Source organism: Manis pentadactyla, chromosome 9 (assembly GCF_030020395.1).
Source record: "Manis pentadactyla isolate mManPen7 chromosome 9, mManPen7.hap1, whole genome shotgun sequence".
Classification (NCBI taxonomy): Eukaryota; Metazoa; Chordata; class Mammalia; order Pholidota; family Manidae; genus Manis; species Manis pentadactyla.
The window spans coordinates 76514790-76536649 of record NC_080027.1 but is presented as its reverse complement, the minus strand read 5'-3'; the positions used below and the strand labels follow the sequence as shown (position 1 = coordinate 76536649).

The 21860-nt window shown below is 46.0% G+C and overlaps 1 protein-coding gene across 7 annotated transcripts in view; it reads right to left on the bottom strand.

Annotated features, from left to right (window-relative positions):
* Positions 1 to 21860, bottom strand: part of PRR5L (proline rich 5 like) — an 87635-nt gene that overhangs the window by 25834 nt on the left and 39941 nt on the right. For all 7 annotated transcript variants that reach the window (XM_036891793.2, XM_036891791.2, XM_036891790.2 and 4 more), the window contains exon 4: positions 8891 to 8939. In XM_036891793.2, coding sequence (XP_036747688.2) covers positions 8891 to 8939 — 49 coding nt within the window. The remainder of the gene's footprint in view (positions 1 to 8890; positions 8940 to 21860) is intronic.

The following is a 21860-nucleotide window of genomic DNA, read 5'->3' as shown; positions in this document are numbered from 1 at the left end:
AATGGCTCACACAGCTTCAATGATATTCAGGTAGACCCATTATCCAGAAAGCTCAAGTACCTTTCAAAATGAAAATTCTTATATCCTTAGGCATTTGGAGATTTTGCTCTTATTTTATAGTTGAATAAACTAAGGACAGAAGTACAGTCTCCATCTTTTATTTGCCACATGCTAGTAGAGGAAGGATCTTTTGCACCAGCCTAGCCTACAGCCCTGCTTTCTCTGGAGACTCAGCCACCATCTACTCAATGGGTCTGGGCTCAGACCCCTTGACCACAGCCTGCATCTTTGGTTTAGATAACTGGCCTGGTTCCTGCCCTACCCCAGCTCTCAAAGTGAACCAATAATCTTCTCTCCCGTAAATCTGCAGTCACACAGGTGCCTGCTCACCAAAGGGTGCTGCATTCCTAAGGGCCTTGTGCTCTGAAGATCTTCACACTTGGAGCTTACTGCTCTGCAGTTGCCATCTTCCATTCTTAATATTTTTATCTTTGTAGTGTTTTGTAAGTGCAGCCTGATGGGCAATGGAGCACACACTGGGGGCTTGGCCTGCCTCCATGCCTCCCCAGGAGGGTCCTCAGCACCTGCTCCCCACCCCCACGGGTCTCCCTGCTCTGCCCCACCACTGCTGTCACCCTAGTCCTGAGATGGTGACAGGGCCATGTTGGTGAGCACCCCGGCACCAGCATTGGGCATAAGCCCCACAGCACCTTGGGGAGAGGCCTGGTGACAGCCCTCCCTACCTTAGGCTCACAGAGCTGTGGCTCAAGGGGTGGTGACTCAGTGGAGGCCTCTCGACCACCCCTGACCAAGAGTATGAAGGTTATAATCTCTTGGGGCCACCTGTCCCCCACAGGTTGTGGCAACAGGCTTTTGGGAACAGGAGACTGACTTCTGCACCCCAGTCAGGACAACATTTTCATTTTGCTCTGGGCCCTACCAGTTATGAAGCCTGCCATGTCTGCCGGCACACCTAAGGACATGCCAACTGAACATGGGGCTTAAGGCCTGCTGAGACCTAAGAAAAAGAGAAATAAAGAAAAAAGAAAACCAGCCTTGATTCAGGCAGCTATCTTGTATTGTGGGTATTTCTAAACATCTATTCTCCCCAGACCTGACCTGACCTGCCCTTACTCCCAACCACTGACAAATTCCTGACTCTGGAAGGTGCTAAGTAACATTTGCTGCCAAGCTGTGCTGATGGAACTGTGTGGTGAGAGGGCTGGGAAGAACCTGACCAGTCTCTTGCCCCACAGCACCAATCCCACCACCTCCCCAGCCCAAAGGCTTTAGGCCAAAAAACGGTTACCTTAAACAGCAGCCACCTAGGAAATGGTTTGGGACTTGGAATTGGGCCCATCATTACATAGTGCACCCCCACCCCACCAGTGAGCCTAGATATGAACATACAGCACTTCAGTGAAGTGGCAAAGGAGCCTGTAAGTGAAAAACATATCTATTTTTTATATGGCATATCTATTTTTTCTAAGACATTGAAACATGGGCTGCCAACAGAAAAATGAGATTCAGCTAGGAAAAATGCAAAAAACAAGGATGTCTGGGGAAATGCATCTAAACCCATCCAGCCTTCAGTGGGTAGGAAAGACTCAGTTCACCCGGGTAATCACGGAGGGCAGGCAGGATGAGGCAGGGAAGGACAGAGGACAGGGTGAGCTTATCAACAGTGTGCACCTCCTCTCAAGCAGGTACTGCCCCAACCCAGCCAGAGGGACCCAGGAAAACAGGGAACCAAAAAGACCAAGCGGTGGGGAGGATGACGCTAATCCCATCTTCCCAGAGGAAAGAGCTTTGCACACAGTAAGGATTCTGTAAATGCTAAGGCTGCTAGCTGCATCATTCTAATGCTTTAGCAGTGTTTGATGATGCAGACGATGACAGGAGGAATGACAAGAGAATTATTTGTTGGTTTTTACTCTTTTCAGATCCTATATTAAACCTTTCCATGCACCATCTCATTTCACCTTTGCCACAAACCTATGCTCTTTTACAGATGAAGAAACTGAGGTTCAGAGAAGCAACTAGCAAATGTGAGACAGAATTTGCATCCAGGTTGGTCTGAATTCAAAGCCTATATCCTTCCCAGAATATTCCCCTGGTTTACTTTAGCAATGATAGCAAAAATACTAACATATGAATGCCTATCATCTGTGAATGCTGACTATGGACCAAACACTTTGAATATATAATCTTACCTAGTTACTACATCAAACTTTTGAAGTAGCTACCATGATTACAAATAGATGACTACTAAGAAAACTGAGGCTCAGAGAGGTTAAGTAACATGCCTACAGCCATGCAGCTAATAAAGTGTCCTAGCAAGGACTGGAATCCAGACCGACCTGGCAGAAGGGCTGGTGATTTTAGCCACCATGCTCTCCTGCCCTATCCATTGGAAAGGTTTCTTATGTCCTTGCCCATAAGAGAAGGTAGATGAGATCCATTTCAGGCTCACAGAACTGAGGGCAACAGGCATGGCAATCAGCTGGGTCTCTTCTGCCCAATTCTGCTACCAGCTCCCCAACTTTCGCTTTTTCTGGGGCCTTCCTCTCCACTAGCCACACTCAATGACCCCCTCCATTTGGATTCTAGTTCCACATGAGACATTCTTTCCTGCCCCAGAGGCAACCAGCAGCATGTCACTCTGCCTCCTGAGACCTTGTGCTGACGATTCCACGCCAGGCATTCATTTCCAGTGATACCAGTGTCTACAAGGGTTCCTGTTGCTGGCACCAAACCAGTGATGGGAATCACAGACCACCTCCAGTTTCTTTCCCCTGTGACTTTGAAAGTACAGCCTTCACCTCTATGGACATTTACATTTCCTATTAACCGGGATGACTTCCTGAACAAGCAACCTACAGTCTTATAAACAACACTCACCCCCAGGCCCAGGGAGTTCCTAATAAACCAGCTCTGGTGGATGTGTGGGTGTGATGAGACCAGACAGAAATCCCCAGAGACTAAATATTAGAGACTTGGTACAAATGCTAATTCTTCTTCAGCACCAATTCAGTGGTAATTAAAATGGTGAATTGGAGCTTTAAAAATTTATTTAATCACAAAGGATGCAGGAAAAACAGTGCATGTCTGTTTTGCTGGACACTAAAAATAAATAACAAAAAACTGAAATTTCTCTTCTCTGGAGTTTTTTAGGAGATGTCCTAAGGGCATTTTGACATTTAAAGTACAATCCAAAAGATATTTCTTCTTTGGCCAGATGGCCTGGGTTTGACCTTTGCACTCTCTTTCACTAGCTGTATGATTTTGGACAACCTCCCTTCTCTGAGTTTTAGTGGCAGTATCCGCAAAGCGGTAAGAACATAATATTCATCATCAGCCATCGGGAAGAATAAATGAGTTAATGAAGGAAAAATGCTTAGAGCAGTTCTCAGACTTGAGTATGCGGCAGAATCACGGAGGACCTGCTGCAACAGACTGCTGGGCCCCGACCCACACTTCCTGATTCAGTTAGTCTGACGTAAGGCCTAAGAATTTGCCTTTCCAACTTGTTCCCAGGTGATGCTGAAGATGCCGGTCCAGGGACCACACTTTGAGAACCACCAGCTTAGAACAATGCCTGGCACATCAATACTTGAACATGTAAGCTGTTGTTACTATTGTCATTATTTGTGCCCTCCTTCTAGCTCTTAAATAGCCTCAGAAAAAACTGCCCTGTTGCCTTCCATGTCTAATAAATCTTTCAGCCCTTCCAACCCACTCTGTACTTCTCATGGCCACTGAAGTGCTCAGTGTTTCCCCTTATTTGAACACCCTGTTTCCCATGTCTGCCCCTGCCTTCCAATGCTCCTTGCCCCATTGGTGCCGTAAGCCTGGCTCCTGCCATTCCTTGCTTAGTCTGCAGGAAGTCACCCAATTTCATACCTAATGGGTTCCTTAAAACACACATGTGTATGGAACAAGACACTTACATAAGGAGGAGTTCTGTTCCCAGAGAGGTAAGCAGGATTATAAAATCTCTAATTATACCCCATCTTCAGAGCTCATCTTCAGGTGATATATTTTCAGCCTTTTGTAACTATATGTTCCTTCTTTAACACTTGCATGGGCAATGGCCTAAGTCCAGTGAGGCTCAGATTTGCCATTTTAGCATGCCTATTGATTTTTATCCTAATCTCAATTATATTAGACTTCTGGTTAGCAATTGTGAGACTCATTTTTCCATTTATCTTCATAAAATTTGAGGAAAATACAATAAAATATTCAAATAATTGCTAAAATTCAAGTGATTGCCAAGGAGATTAAGTATGGCACATCTGCTGAAAGGAAGCCACCAGCTCAAGGACACCCAGGGCTCTTCTCGAAGTCCTCAAAGAGCACCCTCCTGCCCCCAATTCTCTCCCTCACAGCAGCCAAGGAAAGCCTCTGGGTCACCCTAGTGTTCACAAACCCCATAATGCCTTTTTTCCAAGTACTGGCCAAACCCAAAATTCAACTTGCAACAACCCTTTGAGACATCATCCTCTCCCCTTTCCTGTCTTCTCCCAGGAGCTCAGTGCCACTTGTTCAAGGCCTCTGTATCCTCATCCTAATTTTACCTTCGAAGCAAAGTACATATGGACTGTCCCTTACTACCCTCTGTCCCCCTAATTATCTCTTTTCCCAGCTTAGGAATCCTGCTTGTTTTGAAAGCTTTCCCAGGCTGATCAAAGAGCTGAAACTTTTCTCTTATTCAATTTGGGTTTGGAAATCACAAAAATTACTTCTCCCACTCTTTATCATCTCTCCACCCAACTTTTACAAGTCTCATCTTTGCCCCTACAAAATGTTTATTCTGAGCCTGTTTTGAAGCCTTTACCATCCATTCAGGTCTTTGGTTAGCATTATGCAGTGTGTTACCTGTGTGGATGCATCTGTATCCCTGCACTGCCTTCAATTTCAAAGCCCACGGTGGCCAGCACACTTCCGTGGGTCTCCTCCTTTGCTGCTCTGCCACAGGCCATTAGCCCTTAATGAATCTGCTCTGATAATGATGAGCTAAGGGGAAACTGGTCTTGGACCCACAGATATGAACGGTAGGTGGATTTATTTATATCAAACAGTACCAGGCCATCTGTGACCTTTCAGCCACTGTGGTGGCTAAATTTCTCCTTTTCCAGGTACTATCTTGTTCAGCATCAATGGCTATCTGTATCAAGTCTCTGTTATCAAGCACAAATCCAGTTCCGCCAAAAGGAATTTAACTTTCTGGACTTGGGTAAAAGCTTTCAACAAACACAGCACAGCAAACAGATGCAGAAACACAGAACAGCCTACGTGCAGCCCCTCCATCCCCATGCCCTGAACTAATTCAGTGACAGAAAAATGCAGAGCACTTCGTATCATCAGTTTCCAAACTTATAAGGAACCAATTATCCCTCAGAGCTGTCTCTAGGCTACAGAGTTCCTCTTGGTAACCACAATTTTTCTTCTGGGTGCAATTCAAAACAGAGAGAGGGAAAAGAAAATCAATACTGGAAATGTTGAAGACTTTTCTGGCCAGTGTCTTATGGAAATCTGTCTGTGCTTCTGTGCATCAAAAGGCCCGTCTTCTCTGTGTGCAGACATAAGATAAGCACTATTTTTCCACCTGCTTTCCCCCTGCCTCCACCTCTGGTCATTGTCATTATTCTTCACTGAAGACATTCTTTATGTGAGTCTTTCTTTAAAGCTGCAAAATAAGAATGCTCAATTTCAAAAGCAGAGCCACAGAGATAGTTTTACAAGTAGGGACCTCTGGGCTGGGGGCTGGGTCCCGGGAGATGGATGTCATTGCTGAAAGCAGATAGCCAGGAGGTGCCCTGCGCCCAAGGAGCCCCGCACCCAAGGAGCCCATTTGTCACCTTCCCCAATAACCACATGCGGGGTTTGGGGTCTTATCTATCCACCCCTGAGTTCTGTTCCACCTTTCTTCCTCCTCCTTGCTAGAAAAATGTTCTTTCTGGAGCCTGTTGTGACTTCCCCTCTTAAAACTACATTTGTAAGTTGCATGTGAAGACTGGTCTCTTCCAGCCTTCCCTCCTGGATTCTCCTCCTCCTCTGGAGATTTCTTCTTTGGGACCAGTCCAACACCACTTGGCCACAGCCACTGCTACCTAGAGTATGATACTTTGCATAATATTTTTCTTATATTAATACACTTTTAAAAAATGTAAATATGCTTAACAAGGGAAACTGTAGCAACATCATTTATCAAAAATAGAATTTAACTCAAGGATCAACTCAATGCAAGCAAAATGGTTATGAAATCCTAATTAGTGTCCTCAGCTGAAGACACGGAGTCTGAGGCCTGCTCTCTGTTTCTTAAACAAGGGAGATTGACAGGTCTTGTAGAAATGTAAAAGACACTGTGTCACAAATCAAGACTCCTGACACAATCAGAAGCACTAAAGGAAAATAGGGAAGGGAAACGCTTTCTGTCACAAAGGCTAGTGTTATTTAATGCCATTGCATGGACCACCTAAAGTCATTGCACCCATCTGTGGTGGACAACCCCTCCCTCCCACCCAAGAAAGTTTATTTAGCATTTATTATGAGCCAGGTACTTTCTAGGGACTGGGGAACCAAACCCATTTTTAAAAAGGGGGTAGGGACTCTGTGCCCACATGAGATTTAAAACCTACATTTAAACAGTGTCTAGGAGAGCCTTCTTTGCAGTCTAGCACCTTAAACAAAGGGAAAACCCAGATTCAAAACTATGAAAACCAGTTCCCAACCCACAGCCTTAGAGACTCAAAATTCACCAAGGACTTTCTCTGATCTCACTCTCAACAGAAATGACACGTGGTTATTAGTCGTTAAGTGCATTGCCTACTTGCTAAACAGCATCAACCACCACAGAAAACCTCAGGACCTCCCAGATAAACAAAGCCCCACCCAAGTGCCCTGCCCCACCTGTCCAAGCAGTAGCCCTCAGTGCCAAAAGACCACTGACATTTAAAACCTGGTTGAAACCACACCAAACCCCATCTTTTTTAAATGTCAACAAGGGAGGCAGCCGGGCTGGCAGGTTTCTCTGGGACTGACTGAAAACCACTTCTTTGTAGTTGGATTTAAAAATCAGTCACTAGAGACTGCAGGGGAAGAGGGTGAGGACAAGACTGACCTTTGGAGTCAAGGGCAACTAAAATGATTCACATTTGTGACTAATTATCTCTTTCTTAATCTTTGTTTGTCTCTCCCTGGACAAGAACATCCTTTCAAGCAGCTCAGACATTTAATCTGATTGAATTCCAGGCTTCTGTTGGGTCTTGCTTTGTCCAGATTTAGAGTGGCCATTTTCTACTGTGTGTGTTTTAAATGACTGATATTTGTCATCCTTTTTGAAGTGCACATAAACGTTTACACTTCCTGATTTATAGAAAGAAAATGAAAGGATGCTTGTTGTTTTTAAAGCCTAAAAACTCTTAAAACTGTCTTAAAAGTATGCTTTCCTTACCTGCAATCAAGATGTTGGATTATTTTTATGCTACTTTACCATTAAAAGGGATGAATTACACTTTGAAATTATAAATATGCATATATAGAAATTTAATGAACACATTATCTCTGTCTTACTCAATGCTAGTCACTGTTCCATGCACTTTACAGTTTATTTAGTTTTCACAATAACCCTGTAAGGTTAGATCCTATGACCCCTGTTTTTAAGGAACAGGCAACTAAACAGGTAAAGCTACTTGCTCAAGGTCACACAGCTAGTAAATGGTTATGTTGGGTGGTGAACCCAGATAGTCTGGCTCTAAGGGCCATGCTCTTGACCATTCCCCTCTGCTGCTCCCCAGCACCCCCCACCAAACACTGTGTGCTGAGGGCGTTACACGTGTTATTCCATGTAAACCACACAATGACGGATAAGGTAGGTCGTATTTTTATTCCCATTTTACAGATGGGGAAACTAAGGCACAGGTGGTGAAGCAGCTAGCCCAAGACCACTCAGCTCAGAAGTGAGAAGTGGGGACTCTGACTTCACTGAAGAATCACCCAGTTAGTCACTCACTGTCACACCACACCTACCCGTACCCTCCCACCTTGTGCCTTTGGTTAGAGTCAGTAAGGCAGCTCATGTCAGTGGATTAGAAACCATCCTCTAGTTGAAACTGGAACTTTGAACTCATTAACCCATGATGATAATGTTTAAGATAAAGGGATGTTAGATCATCTGATCCAATTCTGTCTTTAACACACCAGCCCAAGAGTCTTAGTGATGAGAAATAACTTGGCTAAAGGGACATATAACTACACCCAATTAGATGTCATACACAGGGGTGGGAGGTAATGTCACAAGAGAAGCGATTCTCAAAGTATCACGTGGCCAAAACTATCTCCTTAATAACACTAAGGCATTATTTGCCTTGCATTCTCCCTGAGTACACCTTGGAGTTTTCCACAGACTACGTGGCGAGCAATGTCACAACAGATTCAAAGGGATCCAGCAACCTTCTCTGAAGCCAGATAGCACAGAGATTTCCAAATGCATAAAACAATGCCACTCTTCTATTTTTTTATTCTGAAAGTTATTTTGCATAAAAATGCTATTTATGTTAACATGCCATAGGCTTATTATTTAAATGAATTAAATATTTTAAAGTTTCTTGGGTTTAAGTTCTAATATGGTGAAAAGAGAGAGAACTCGGGCTTAAAGGGGTCCCGAGACCAGTAGCCCTGAGCACCAGTGACCATCTCTGTTGGAGCAGGGACCACGCTTGCCCTCACTCCTCTGCAGCCACCGCAGCCCAGTGCGTAGCACATACAGGGGCTTGGTATGCGTAACTGGGTGTTTTAGGAATGCCTGGTATATGGTGTCGGTCACCCCTTCAGGTACGCGTACCCATAATGCACCATAATGACAGATGCTCAGACCCACACAGCTCACCTGGAAATAGTCTGTAATGAATGATCCAAGTTCACTCTTCAGCAGCCTCCTGAGGAGAGAGAAACACCGTCAGGCAGTTCTTGATGGCACAGCTCCTGGTGACCAGTTCACAGGTGCATGGTGACGGAGGGCTCACCAATGGCAGAGGGACCGAGCCAGGCCTGAGAAGGGAGTGTCCTTGCCTAGGCCCTAGGAATACCCTCTTACCAAGGCCACTAGGAAATTGGAATGATGGAAATTCCAGTGGGGGGAGGGAGTCTTCTTTTCTTTTTAGTTCAAGCTACAAATACAGCCATGTCCCAAGGGCTGCCACAGGAGACCCTAACCCTAATAGAACTAGTGGACACAGGCCAGGACACTTGCCTTCATGTGAAGAAGAAGAAAAAAAAAAAGCTAAGAAAAAGAGCACAATTTTGTAACCTCCACATTGGTAGGCTTTGTAGCTTAAAACATGTACATTCTTCAATCAAGAGTTGTAACGTATGTGTGGGAAGAGAACAATTATTATCCACCCTATAACAGATAAAGAAATTGAGGCTCACATAGCTCAGAGGCAGAGTAAATTTGACCCTCTGCAAATTGAACATCTTTTCCCATAACCCTACTCTGTCTCTCCTCCAAATCCATCTGAGATGTTCAGCATGGTGCCATGGTTTGGGTGGTCTTACTAATGGTAGTAAGTCCATGGGGCTGAGCAGTCCTTCAAACAGGGCTATAGCAGGGAGGACAGGGAGGTTTGACTTATCCAGCAACACCTATTTATTGCACCAGCTTTTGTATGCCAGACATCTTTCTAGCACCAGGCATAAAGCAGTGAGCGAGACAAACAAGGTCTCTGTGGTTAAGGAGCTTTTGTTCTTGAGGGAAGGGTATGAATAGATGGCATGTTAATAAACACACTCACAAGATAATTTCAGTGTTACATGCTAAAAAAAATTTTTAAACAAGGGTATCAGTACCAGATCTTCTTTTCCCTGTGACAAATCATGGGGCTGTCCTTATTTCTCTTTCTTTAGTTTGATCCAAACAAGGTGAGGAACATAAAAGCAAGAATAACTAACTTCCAGACCCAATGGGTCCACTAGGGAGCGTGCTCTTCATGACTTCGAATGACTTCACTGCCCCATCCCGCCAGCTGTGGCTGTTAAGGAGCAAATGCACAAGCATCTGACGACACCTGCTGGCTATTAGCTCCCCGCCGATCCCCACCAAAAACATTTCCACATGTTGCTGTAGGATAAACAAGAAGTTACAGCGAGGTATCATCATGAACACAGACACAATAGGATTGAGACAGAGGTAGAGACATCAGTGGTATAAATTTCTATACCAGAAAGACCCCTGGAAAGCTGCAAATACATGTTGAGCAAGGAAAATACCTTCCTTTTCCCCACAACAGAAAACGTGTCTATGGGAGAGAATGCATTTTGGGATCCACTTTCATAGCAGGTTCCTGGAAGGTCACCCCATCAACACATCCCAGGGGTTCTCCCAGATGTGGGCGGGTCCTACAGGAGCAGTCATCCATCAGCGGGCCAGCTACAGGCAGGCCATCACTGCACTGCAAGGTTAGAGACGTCCCTCAGACAGGAAACTGGAAGCTACTGACAGCCCAGAGGAGGCTCTGAAATAGCAGGAGGCAGGAGGCTGCTTCTGACTGCTGGGGGGAGTCTCTCCTCTCAACAAGATCTTCCTGGCCATTGGAAAATCTCAAAACCATAGATGAAGAAGCCAAGCTTCATCAAAAAGTGGAAAAACACGTCATAATAATGGGCTGCTTCAACAGTTCCCCAAGCAAATCACAAGCTGCTCACAAAGCTGAGGGACCAACACGGTTCTTGAGACCAGATGCTATTGCAACTGTTGTTCTGAGGAACCCCTGCTGGGGAAGCACTGTGCTCATGAAGATGCTTCAGTTGAAATGGAAAGAGAAAGAGGTCAGCAGTAAGGGTAGGCCTCCAAGGTCAAGAACTATGGAAACTGTCCTGGAATGAGGTAGAGGAGGGATCTACGCAAGTGTAACAATCATTAACTGGAGATGGATGAATAAACAGGTGATTATTGCCCAGGGATATTTCACAACAGCAATCCCAGGCATCATGACGCTATCTAACTGAGGAATCCAGGAGGTATCTCCCCCGACTTACCAGGGAGGGCAGAAAGGCTGCAGCCTCCAGTGAGGAGGAGGCACAACACCTTTCTGTTAAAGCCAAGGCTGCACCAAGCCATGGCCAAGGCCAAAATTCTGCAGAGCATTCCAGGAACACACCTGGAGGTGGAAATCAGCTGACGAAGGAGCAGAGCTATCGAGTGACCTTGATGGAACTGCCAGGACAAAGGCACAGTGAAAAGGACTCTGAAGCTAGAAGCAGTCATGCCAGGAGCAGCTAGAGGCAAAAGAAGCAGAAGGTGAGGCTTCCACCACACAGATCAGGGTGATCACTCCTCAGTTCTTTACTGAGACAGGACCAGACACAGGTACTAGGCATCGGCTTTATCATCTTTTAACGTAATGGACCACAACCAGGTATGGGCGCAGAAACACACAGTTATCTTTTTGTCTAATCCCAAGTTCAAAACCCTCTCCACTAGATATTGTATGGAATTATCTGAATGGAATAACCCTACCTGATCGTGTAAGTCAACATTCTATTGCCCTACGTGGGCAAATCTTCAGGAAGCTGCCCTATTTCTGTCTGAGCATGTTAGGAGTCAGACAAGTTCAACACATATATGTACAGAGTTTTCACTGTAGCAAAATATAGAAATCAACATAAAGATACACCAATAAAGAGCTCATTAAAAAATTATGGTTCATTCATACAATGGAATTCTAGGCAACTGTAAAGAAATGAAAAGAAGTCAAGTGCTCTAATACGAAAAGATCTAAGTTGCATTACAACATGCAAGATGCAAAACAGTGTGTATAATATGCTACCTTGTGAAAAGATAAAAGAAAAATAAGTATATATTTTTTTATTTATACAATACCTTGTCAAATAAATTCACCTGTCAAATCTCTTTTACATCTTGCTGTTCAGCTATGTGATTTGGTTTGCAATATGTATTTCCTTTGAACTAAAACACGTAACACCTTAATTTTTAAACTCACAAAACACATGTGCACTGGGTTTTGTCTCCCCATCTCCCATCTCTCCAAGTCAGCGGTTGGAGAAGGTTGAAGTTGTTGTTGAACATTAAGCAGTGCAACAAAAGGCTTCAGCAAACTTTATTCCCCGAAGTTAGGGGGAGACACTGCCCTGCAGACCCCAGGCATGGCCCTCCTATAAAGTGTTGAGTACTCACAACTGCTTTTCCATATATATTCCTTACAGATGCATAAAGAAGGTCTAGAAGAATAGCCAATAAACTATTGCTATGATAGCTATCAGCGGGGGCAGACTGAAACTGGGTCTCTGAGGTACAGGGAGGGGGAGGGGCTTCATGGTATACCTCATTATATATTTAAAATTTTTGTCCCTTGTAAACACAATCCTATTCAAAAACATTTAAAAAGTTTTTTTTAAATTAACAATAACCACCACCAAGGTTACTACAAGATTGCCTGAAGCCGAGAAGGAACTGTGGGTGTGAGCTCCCATCAAGGGCACCATATCAGGAGGCAGGCTGTCTCAGGGGAATGGAGAATCCCACAAGCCTGAGAAGCTGCCGACCCAACCCCACCTCAGGCTGGTATCTGAGAACTGAACCTGAGAGAGGGCAGAGCCGCCTGCAGCTGAGTCATACTGCAGAATCACCCATCGATTTCTATACTCTGTGTGTATTCTGCTCGCACTTAGTTTATAAGGAAAGTGCACGTCTGAAAAAACTGTACCCTGGTCTTAGCTGAACTGAGAGCAAGAGGGTTTTTTCCACCCCTCTGTCTTGATACACCATCTCCAGGGGCACCTGGGCCATAACAGCTTCCCTCCGAAAAAAAAAAAAAGAGTGGCTGATCGAGAATAGGGACCCCAGGAGTTAATTCATCGGATGACAACCATTTGCTGAATGCCTACTATGTGTTAGACAAGATACTGGATGCTAGAAGACAGGGATGAAGTAGAGCTTAGATTTCCTCCCAGTGGGCTGCTCCCTCAGGAGGCCCCGGGACACCATCTTCTCCAAAACCTGAGAGTAAGCGTTAAGGCATTAGAGATGTGCAGGCCGAAATTCACAGAGGGACAACTCACCCTGGAGCTTTCCTCACCACCTTGGCCAGTTTAGCATGAAGTTCAGACAGAAGCCAAAGGGCCATAAGAATTTTTAAAAAGCACAGAAAGGAAAAGCAGAAGAAAGACAACAGATTAAAGGAGCCTGTGGCGTGTGGTTCTGCAGATGCAAAGGAAACGACATCCCAATTTCCAGTTCCTAGGATACGTGTCCCTTCAGGGCACAGGGGCCACGGCATCGAAGCCTCCCTTCCTTTTTCCACCTTTTCATAGGGTTTCTTCCCAGTAAACATTTACAGAATAAAATTATTTATTGGAGGAAAATTTTTAAAAGACTCAAAAGCAAATTGCTCCTAGGATAGAGCCTGACTTTTTTTTCCCAGTTGAAGTTTACTGAGCACTTACTAGGTGCTGGGCATGACTGTCAACAACATACATGTGCTTCCTCATTCAAGCCAAGAACAAAACTATAAGGTTGTAGTAATATCTCTACTCATATGCAAGGAAATCACCCCTCAGAGGTCCCTAGGAGGGTGTGTGGCAAGCACAGGACAGAGAGAAGAGGGGTTTCCCTGAGCATGAGGGCTTGGAGGTGGCCACCGCGGTCAGAAGCCCGTGGTTAGCAGTAACTCTTGCAAGTTGACTCTACAGGTTAGCCCCTTGGATCTGTTTTGTTAGCTGGAATTTGGGGATAATAAGGATACTTACTCCACAGGACTATTGCAAGGGCTAAATGAGCCCATCCTAGAATAGTTAGTTGCTAGAACAGTGCTGGCACTTGGCAAGCCTCGGCAAGTTGTTAGTTACCAGGATTCTACCCAGGTCTCCAGACCCTGATGCCCACATACCAAGAGCTCTAGTCTATTCTACTGCTTCTTGGCATCTTCTTAGAGGTACAGCCAGACAAGCATTTCCTAAACCTGGCATTAAGGACCCAGGGAAAATTCATGCGGGGGGCTTTCTCTTAGGGCCAGGACTCCCTGATGAAAGCGTGAAGGGTGAACTGAGGCACAGGGGTTGCTGAGCCTGGGGACCGTGGCAGAAGCAACATCCCAGCTTAAGCGGCTCCTGCTTCATCTGTTCACAAATGGGATGTCCATGCCAGCTTTCACTCAACAGAATCCTGCTGCTAACCACCACCAGCACTATGAGCCAGGAGAAGGAAGTGGGACCTGAGAGTAATGGAAAGGGAACGCTTACGTGGGACCCAACCCAAAGGGGAAATGGGGCATGAAGTTCAGACAGAAGCCAAAGGGCCATAAGAATAAAAAAATGGGGAACCACTCACGGTCTGTATTATCTCACCCCCTCTCCTCCCAGGCTGACTGGGTGAGCCACCACCCCACATGACCAGATTTCCTGTTATTACACAGACCCACGATCTGGCCCCTCACCGTCTTGTTAACTCAACTTCCCACTTCTGTGGGCTTGAAGGTAAACAAGGCCCAGCTGGACTGGACGCCAGCTGGTTGAGAGGCGCAGGGACCGCAGGCTGGCAGGCAGAGCAGGGAGCAGCTGAGTGAGGGAAGCAGCTGGGCATCAGCAGGGTGGGGTGCAGCAAACTCCTTTCAAGCCAGAAGCCTGGCCTTGGCTCCCTGGCTATAAATGTAGAGAAATCACCGTGGCTGTGGGCCACAATCTCCCTTGCACACAGGGACAAGACTCAAGGCAGCAGCCCCCAAAGGAGGATGAAGCAGCACGTTTCAGGACAGCGGTATCAGTAGTTAAGCATTCTCTGTCACAGGACGTGGGCTGTTCCAAGCACTCAGGCCCCCCGCCTGGCCCCTTGGTGGAGTCCCACCAGACCTCCACGTGATCCAGGAGTAGCAAGGGGACTCCGGGGTCCTATGCTTGAAGCTGTTGCTGGTTAGCATCCATCCACCCTGACTGCTAAATCCTCCCTCATTTCTACAACACATGTTTTAAGGAGGTGGTGAGGCGTCTTTTAAGCACTAGCAGATAGAAATGCCCCTTTCCTCCTTGGGTCTATTCTGCTGGGGTCCATGGGAGGCGGTATCCATGACTCATGTAAAATATTAGGATCCCACATCTCTCTGTTCTGTGCACGTCAGTAAGTGGCAGTGAAAAAGATGGAGGACACCACCAAAGAGCATTTGCTGACTCAACCATGTGCACAATGCTAGGCAGCTGGCACACAGCATCTTGAATTCTCCAGTGGCCTCTTTGGGAGGAGTTTATCTTCATTTCACAGATGAGGAAACTGATGCTCAGAGCCCTGCTCAGGGCCATACACTAGATCCCAATTCAGAACGGGGCCAACCTGAACGTTAGCCTGTGGTACCCCCCACACCTACAGCAGCAGGCGGGAAGCTAGGTGAGGGAAGCAGATGGGCGTGAACAGCAGGAGCTGCAGCCAGAAGCCTGGCCTTGGCTCTCACTGACCACTTCCAGGCCAGACTACAGATCTAGCATTGCCCAGTGTGAACTTTCCAGAGAGGCCTGGATTTTTAGGGGAAATGTCCACATTTCTAAACCCTGTGCAGGCCACCTACCACATGGGCCAGCCCTGGAGGCCTCCAATTTGCCATTTCCCTGTAACTACTCCTCCTGCCTCCAAAGTCAAGTCTGTTTCTTATCCACAACAGGCACAAGGAGTCAACACATAGTCAGGGAAGGGCACCTGGCCAAAAAGAGACCTTGCCCTACACCCCCCAGAAGACAATGCCCCACCTACCTCAGGCTCTATTAATGAATCTGCACCTGCATACATCAGGCCTAACTCTGATGCTGGCTCTGTGTGCCTCTTGCAGCCTACTCACTATGTGCTTAAGGACCTAGGAGGCTCAAACTCAAATTCCAGCTCAGCTACTCACTAGCTATATAATGCTGGGCAAGTCACGCCACCTCGCTGTGCCTCTATTTCCTCATCTGAAAGAGAGCAATACAGTACCGGTCTCACAGAGCTGTGCTGATTTTTAAAAGAGTTGATATATATAAAGCATGAAGAACAGAGCCTGGCCCGTACTTAATGCTACACAAATGTCTGCCGTTATCATTACCCCATGGAATCTCGCCTCAGACCACTCTCCTCTGCCAGCCTGCGGGCTGCATCCCAGCCCCCCTCCCCCGCGCCTCCCAGCCCTCCCCCAGCTGTGGGTCTCACTGCAGTCAACAGACTCCCTCTGAGAGATGGGAAAATCTGAGGTGGCTTTCCCTTTAGGGGTTCGGGCAGCCAGCTGACTCAGAGGAAGACATTTCAACTCAGACCTGTCAAAGACGAAGCACAATTCTTGGAACCTCCTCTTTCCTCGAAAAGCTCTGGGGCTTCCTTCACATGGCCTGCCTCCTTCCCTACAAGAACAGACGCACGGTGGTCAGAGAGAGAAGGAAAAAGTGAGTTTCCTGCCTCAGGCCAGCTGCAGATAACTCATCTCTGGTTTCCGGAAACCTCATCTCTGAGCATTCATTTTTGAGGAGAAAAAAATCCTCCCAGGGAGAAGGAGGGGCTGGAGGGCATGGAGAGAATAGTCGCAAGAAAGTTATCCCCTCAGTTGCCCTTTCTGCTTTCCCCCCACCTGCTCATTCTACAGGTTTCAACTGAGATATCACCTTCTCCCAAATATTTACGTGCCCATCTTCCACTCTCCCCCAGGGCTCTGGATTCTGCTACCGCCCACCCTAGAACACCAGTGATCTCTGCCTGTACAGCCCCCTCTCTCTCCGCAAGAAGCACCTCCCTCAATGGCTACCCCAGGGCCTAGTAACTGAATAAAAGAATTAAATGAATGGAAGAATACGCAACAACCCCTTCCTCTATACTGTCCCCCATCCCCAGCCAATCAAAACATGAAAGCACTTTGAAGCTCCTACTTGCAATAGGCTCTTTTTATTATTATTATTAAGGTATCATTGATAGACAATCTTATGAAGGTTTCACATGAGCAACATTATGGTTACTACATTCGCCCATATTATCAAGTCCTCCCACCACACACACACACACACACACACACACCCTTCCAGTCACTGTCCATTAGCATAGTAAGATGCTATAGAGTTAATACTTGTCTTCTCTGCACTATACTGCTTTGAGCCCCTTACATTCTGTGTGCTGATTATAATGCCCTTTAATCCCCTTCTCCCTCCTTCCCCACTCCTCCCCTTTGGTAACTGCTAGTCCCTTCTTGGAGTCTGTGAGTCTGCTGCTATTTGGTTCCTTCAGTTTCGTTTTGTTGTTATACTCCACAAATGAGTGAAATCATTTGGTACTTGTCTTTCTCCACCTGGCTTATTTCATGCAATAGGTTCTTAAAAGAACCAGTAAACACACATCATAGGTTCTCACAGTTCTCTAACTCTTCTTGGTCACATACAACCAGTGGCTGTGTTGGAGTTTGCTCTTGGGAGAGTTCCTGGCACCCAAACATTTAACCCAGACTTGTTCCCCCCTGCCAACAAGCAGCTGCCTCAGGATTAAGGCTGGAGAGGGTATTAAAAATCGCACCAATGCCTCACAGAGATTGAAACCAAGAAGACACCCAGGACCAGGCCAGAGCAGGGCAGGTGGAAACTCAGGGAGCGCAGACTTGTAAATAGTGATGACCTGGGATTTCACTAGAATGTCTAGCCTGAAAAGTCATTTTCTTGACTTTAGGGATATGAAAATGTGCAAGCCTTGCCTTCTAAGGCAGTTTCAGTAGAAGACATTCTGACTTACAGTCCTTCCACTGACAGACCATATGCCCCAATTTATTTGGGGAAAATTTGCTGCTTTATTGAGGTGTGACATTCCTGATGTTTGTTCTTTAAAGGTCTCCATGTCCTTCTCTTAATCTAACAATGTATTTAGAACTTGACCATCCTCCATCCAGAATTCTTCCTGATAGAGACCCCAAAGTCTAACTGCTAAAAAATAAACTGGAGTTCAGTCTTGATACATGTTTTAAAAGAAAGGACCAAATCTCTGTACTAATTGCATTTCAGGACTCAGTTACATAAAACTTCTGCCTTCCCGGCCATTCTTTGCATTGGCTAATATTTAAATGAATTCACATTTTCCAGGCACATACTAATTCCACAGTCAGGAGGATGCCACGGCTGGCTGGGGTGACCTGAAGCTCATTACACTTTGACACTGGACTTGAATAAACCATCAAAGCTTATTACAGTTTGACTTGAGTAGAATAGAGAACTGAGAGAGTCATTTCCTCTTGTTCTTTTCTCTACAGAAAGGAGAAACAGCTGGCTCTCCTAGTAGGAACTCAAACCTCACCCAAACTCCAAGTATAGCACGTTCTCGGAGGAGGCTGTCCCAGATCTCTCTGGTTCAAAGTGAGCTTGCCTCATCCAAAACGCTAGAGAAATCTTTTTACAGTACCATTCAGGGGCAATTCATCACATTGCCCTGTGCTCTCTTGTGCCATACTCATCCATCATTTGTCCCTTTATTATTGCTAAATTTCCACAATAATAGGAATACTAATGGCTAACATTTATTATGCACTGGATCCTGTCCTAGTGACATTTTTAGCATTACCTCAGTCCTCCCAAACACCAGGAGCTGATGCTATTATCCCCATCTTACTGAAAAGACAAACAGACCAACAAACAACAAAAAACAGGCTGACAAAAATCAAGTAACTTGCCCAAGGTCCCACAGCTAGTCTAATCTTGATCCCCAGTCTCTCTGAATCCAGAAGCTACACTGCTAACAACTTAAAAAATTTTAGTGAACCTGGCACAGAGCTTTCTGCACACAGAACTGTCACAATTGATTGAAAAATGGGCTTGAGAATAACCTAGCCTTCTCTCCTTCTTCCCTACTTTTCTACTGTCCTGGGCCCTCCATGCCCATGCACCCACCCTCCTCAAGGGTCATGCCTTAAGCCTATGAGCTTATGGATCAATTCTGCAAACAGGTCTTCCAAACAAAAAATAGCTGAGGAAAGGAAAGTCAAAACCCAACTGTCTATTCGAAGGTAACCAGAGAGGGGCACGTCCACTGCAGCAATTTAATGACGCAGGTAAGGGAAGCGGCGTTTATCTCCATGTAGACACTGGCAGAAGTGAGCACACAGGCAGCTCGGCTCACTGGACTCAACTTAGGACCACTGGGTCACACGTATGCCTGGAATGCATTTCCCATGATTGTAACGAGCGTCTGCGATGTGAAAGCCCATCTCTAGTTCAACCACCTTCCTAGAGAAGGCCAGGGAACAGAAGGTACAGAACGTGGGTAACTGAAGCCCTGGGTTTTGACAGCTTTGACTTACTCTGGGTTCAATTCACATCTGGACAATGAGTTTCAAACCCCAAGCATATGTATTTCTCACCAGCTTGAAAATAACTGCTCAAAACAGAGAGAGGAATGGCCAGCACTTCCTTAAACCCAGCCCTGGACAGGAGAGTTGGGGGAGTGTCATGCTCCTAAGGTGGCGGAGGGTCAGGGGTCAGGGAGAGGCTTTTAGAGTCAGCCCATCGTGAGACTGGGACCCTGAGGAGTCAAGAAAGGAACCAGGGTAGAAAGAAAGACCGAGCCCATTGGCTGAACCTTTCTTCCATCCTAAAACTCTCTCCCTGACACAATCTAAATAAGCAAGGGTGTTGCTAAGGACTGAACCATGTCCCCCCAAATTCTTATGTTAAAGCCCTGTCCTCTCAGTGTGTTGGTATTTAGAGATAATTAGGCTTCAAGGAGGTCACAAGGGTGGCTTTCCCATGATGGGATTGGTGCCCTTTTAAGAAGGGATACCAGAGAGCTTGCTCTCTCCCCATCATGTATGCAGAGAAGAGGCCACGTGAGGACACAGCGAGATGGTGGCCAGGACAAGAGCCCTCACCAAGGACTGAATCAGCCAGCATCTTGAACTTGCACCTCCCAGCTTCCAGACCAATGAGACATAAATGTCAGCTGTTCAAGCAGCCCAAGCTGTGGTATCTGTATGGCAGCCTGAGCAAACTAATACAGGTGTGAGGTCAGACAGGCGTTCAGACCCTGACTCGGCCTTTTATAGTGTGTGACCTGAGACGAGTTATTTCATTTTTCTACAGTTTTGTGGACAAACTACTGATAACAGTAGTTACCTCACAAGGCTATGAAGAGGATGGGCTCTGCTGATATATGTGAAAGGTGCCTAGTGCTTTTCCTGGCACCTCCACCCGTTAGCTCCCTTCTCCCCGACTGTGACGTTAGTGCTACAATCCGGGAGGCAACAGCCCCCCATCCGCCGTGCCTTCCCATGCATGCTGCGGCTGATACTGTGAATGGGTAGCCTTTTGGTCAAATTCAGCCCACAGATGTGTTTTGTTTGGCCTGTACCAAAGTCTGGGGAAATTTGGATTAATAACTCTCAAAAATCAGGAAATATCACATAAAAATTCCCATTTCCCATTCTTCTTGAGAAATAAGATGAGATGTCACTGGATGTGGGTTCTGCCAGGGTAAAGCCCTTTCAACAGAGAGTGAGCACTCCCCTCCACGCACCCAGGCCAGCCTCTCTCATCTAGAAGACCCTCTTGGCATGTGAGGGCTCCTGAGTTAGCAGACCTGGGACTAAAAGAGCTGGTGAACTCTGGCATGGCTAGTGCTTTTCCTAGCTGCCTGCAAACAGAGACTTTTCAAGATCAGTCTCCCAAAGTGAGGAACAATTAGCACGTTCCTGAGTCACTGTTTTATTTATTTATACTTCTACTGTGAACTAAAGAACCTCACAAAGAGCCAAGATCTTAGTTCTTGGAGTAAAATTTAGCTCTTGCAACTCAAGGGTTGGCTGACCCAGCTTTGCCCCCATCATTCCACTTCTTGGGCCTCAGTTTCCTCCTCTATAAAAGGAGGCCTTGAGCCAGATGATCTCTATTGTCTCTTTCCATGTCTATGTAATTATCATGTGAAATTCAAGAACATGGGTAGAAATTTAACACAGCTCTGTTTACTTCAGAGCACTAAAGATTTTAATCAAAGCAGAGCTCTTTAAACACCTCACTGACCCTTAACACAGGTCTGAACTAGACGTAAACAGAACCTGAATAATGGCCTTGTTTATTGTTCTGCCCACTCCAGGGTTGGGTCTTTATCTTGATGCTCTGCACTTAACACATTAGAGAGGAATGAACACCAGGGCCTTGAAAGACCCTATGTTCAACCTCCTGTCCCCAGGAGACCCTCGTGCTCTGGGCCCTACCTGCCTCTCCATCTTCATTTCACCAGATCACAAACCCAACCACACCACCATCCAACCTCCAGATCTATGTGCACATGGGCCTACTTTCAGTTCCTTGCTCACTGCCACCACAGGACCTTTGCACCTGCAATTTCCACCACCCAGAGCCCACTTGACCTAGTTAATTCCCACTGATGCCTCAGATGACAGCACAAGCCTCACATCAGCATTCCTGACCTCCTTGGCAAGACTGGGTCACGCTAACCTACTTTCACCACATCAGCTCTGCTGTAGTGGCTGTCAAGTGGCACGTTCACATTGTACATGTGTGACAGTTGACTAATGATCATCTCCCCAACTGAATACAAATTCCAGAAGCAGGGTCCACATCTGTCTTTGCTCTTTCTTATTTCTCTAGTGCCTGGCCAACAGAGAAGCACTCAAATATTTGATGAATGAATGAAAAGCCAACACTACTGGGAAGATTCTGGAAGACAAGACTCCTCAAGGACCATGTCTTACTGAGGGTCACATCACCAAAACTTCACAGTAACGGTGGGCAACACCACCAACAATGATGGTGAGAGCTACAAGTACCAAGTCCTCCGTGTGGCCCAACCCTGTTCTAACAGACCATTTATATAATAACTCAATTTACATCCTCCTAAGAATTCTTTGTAA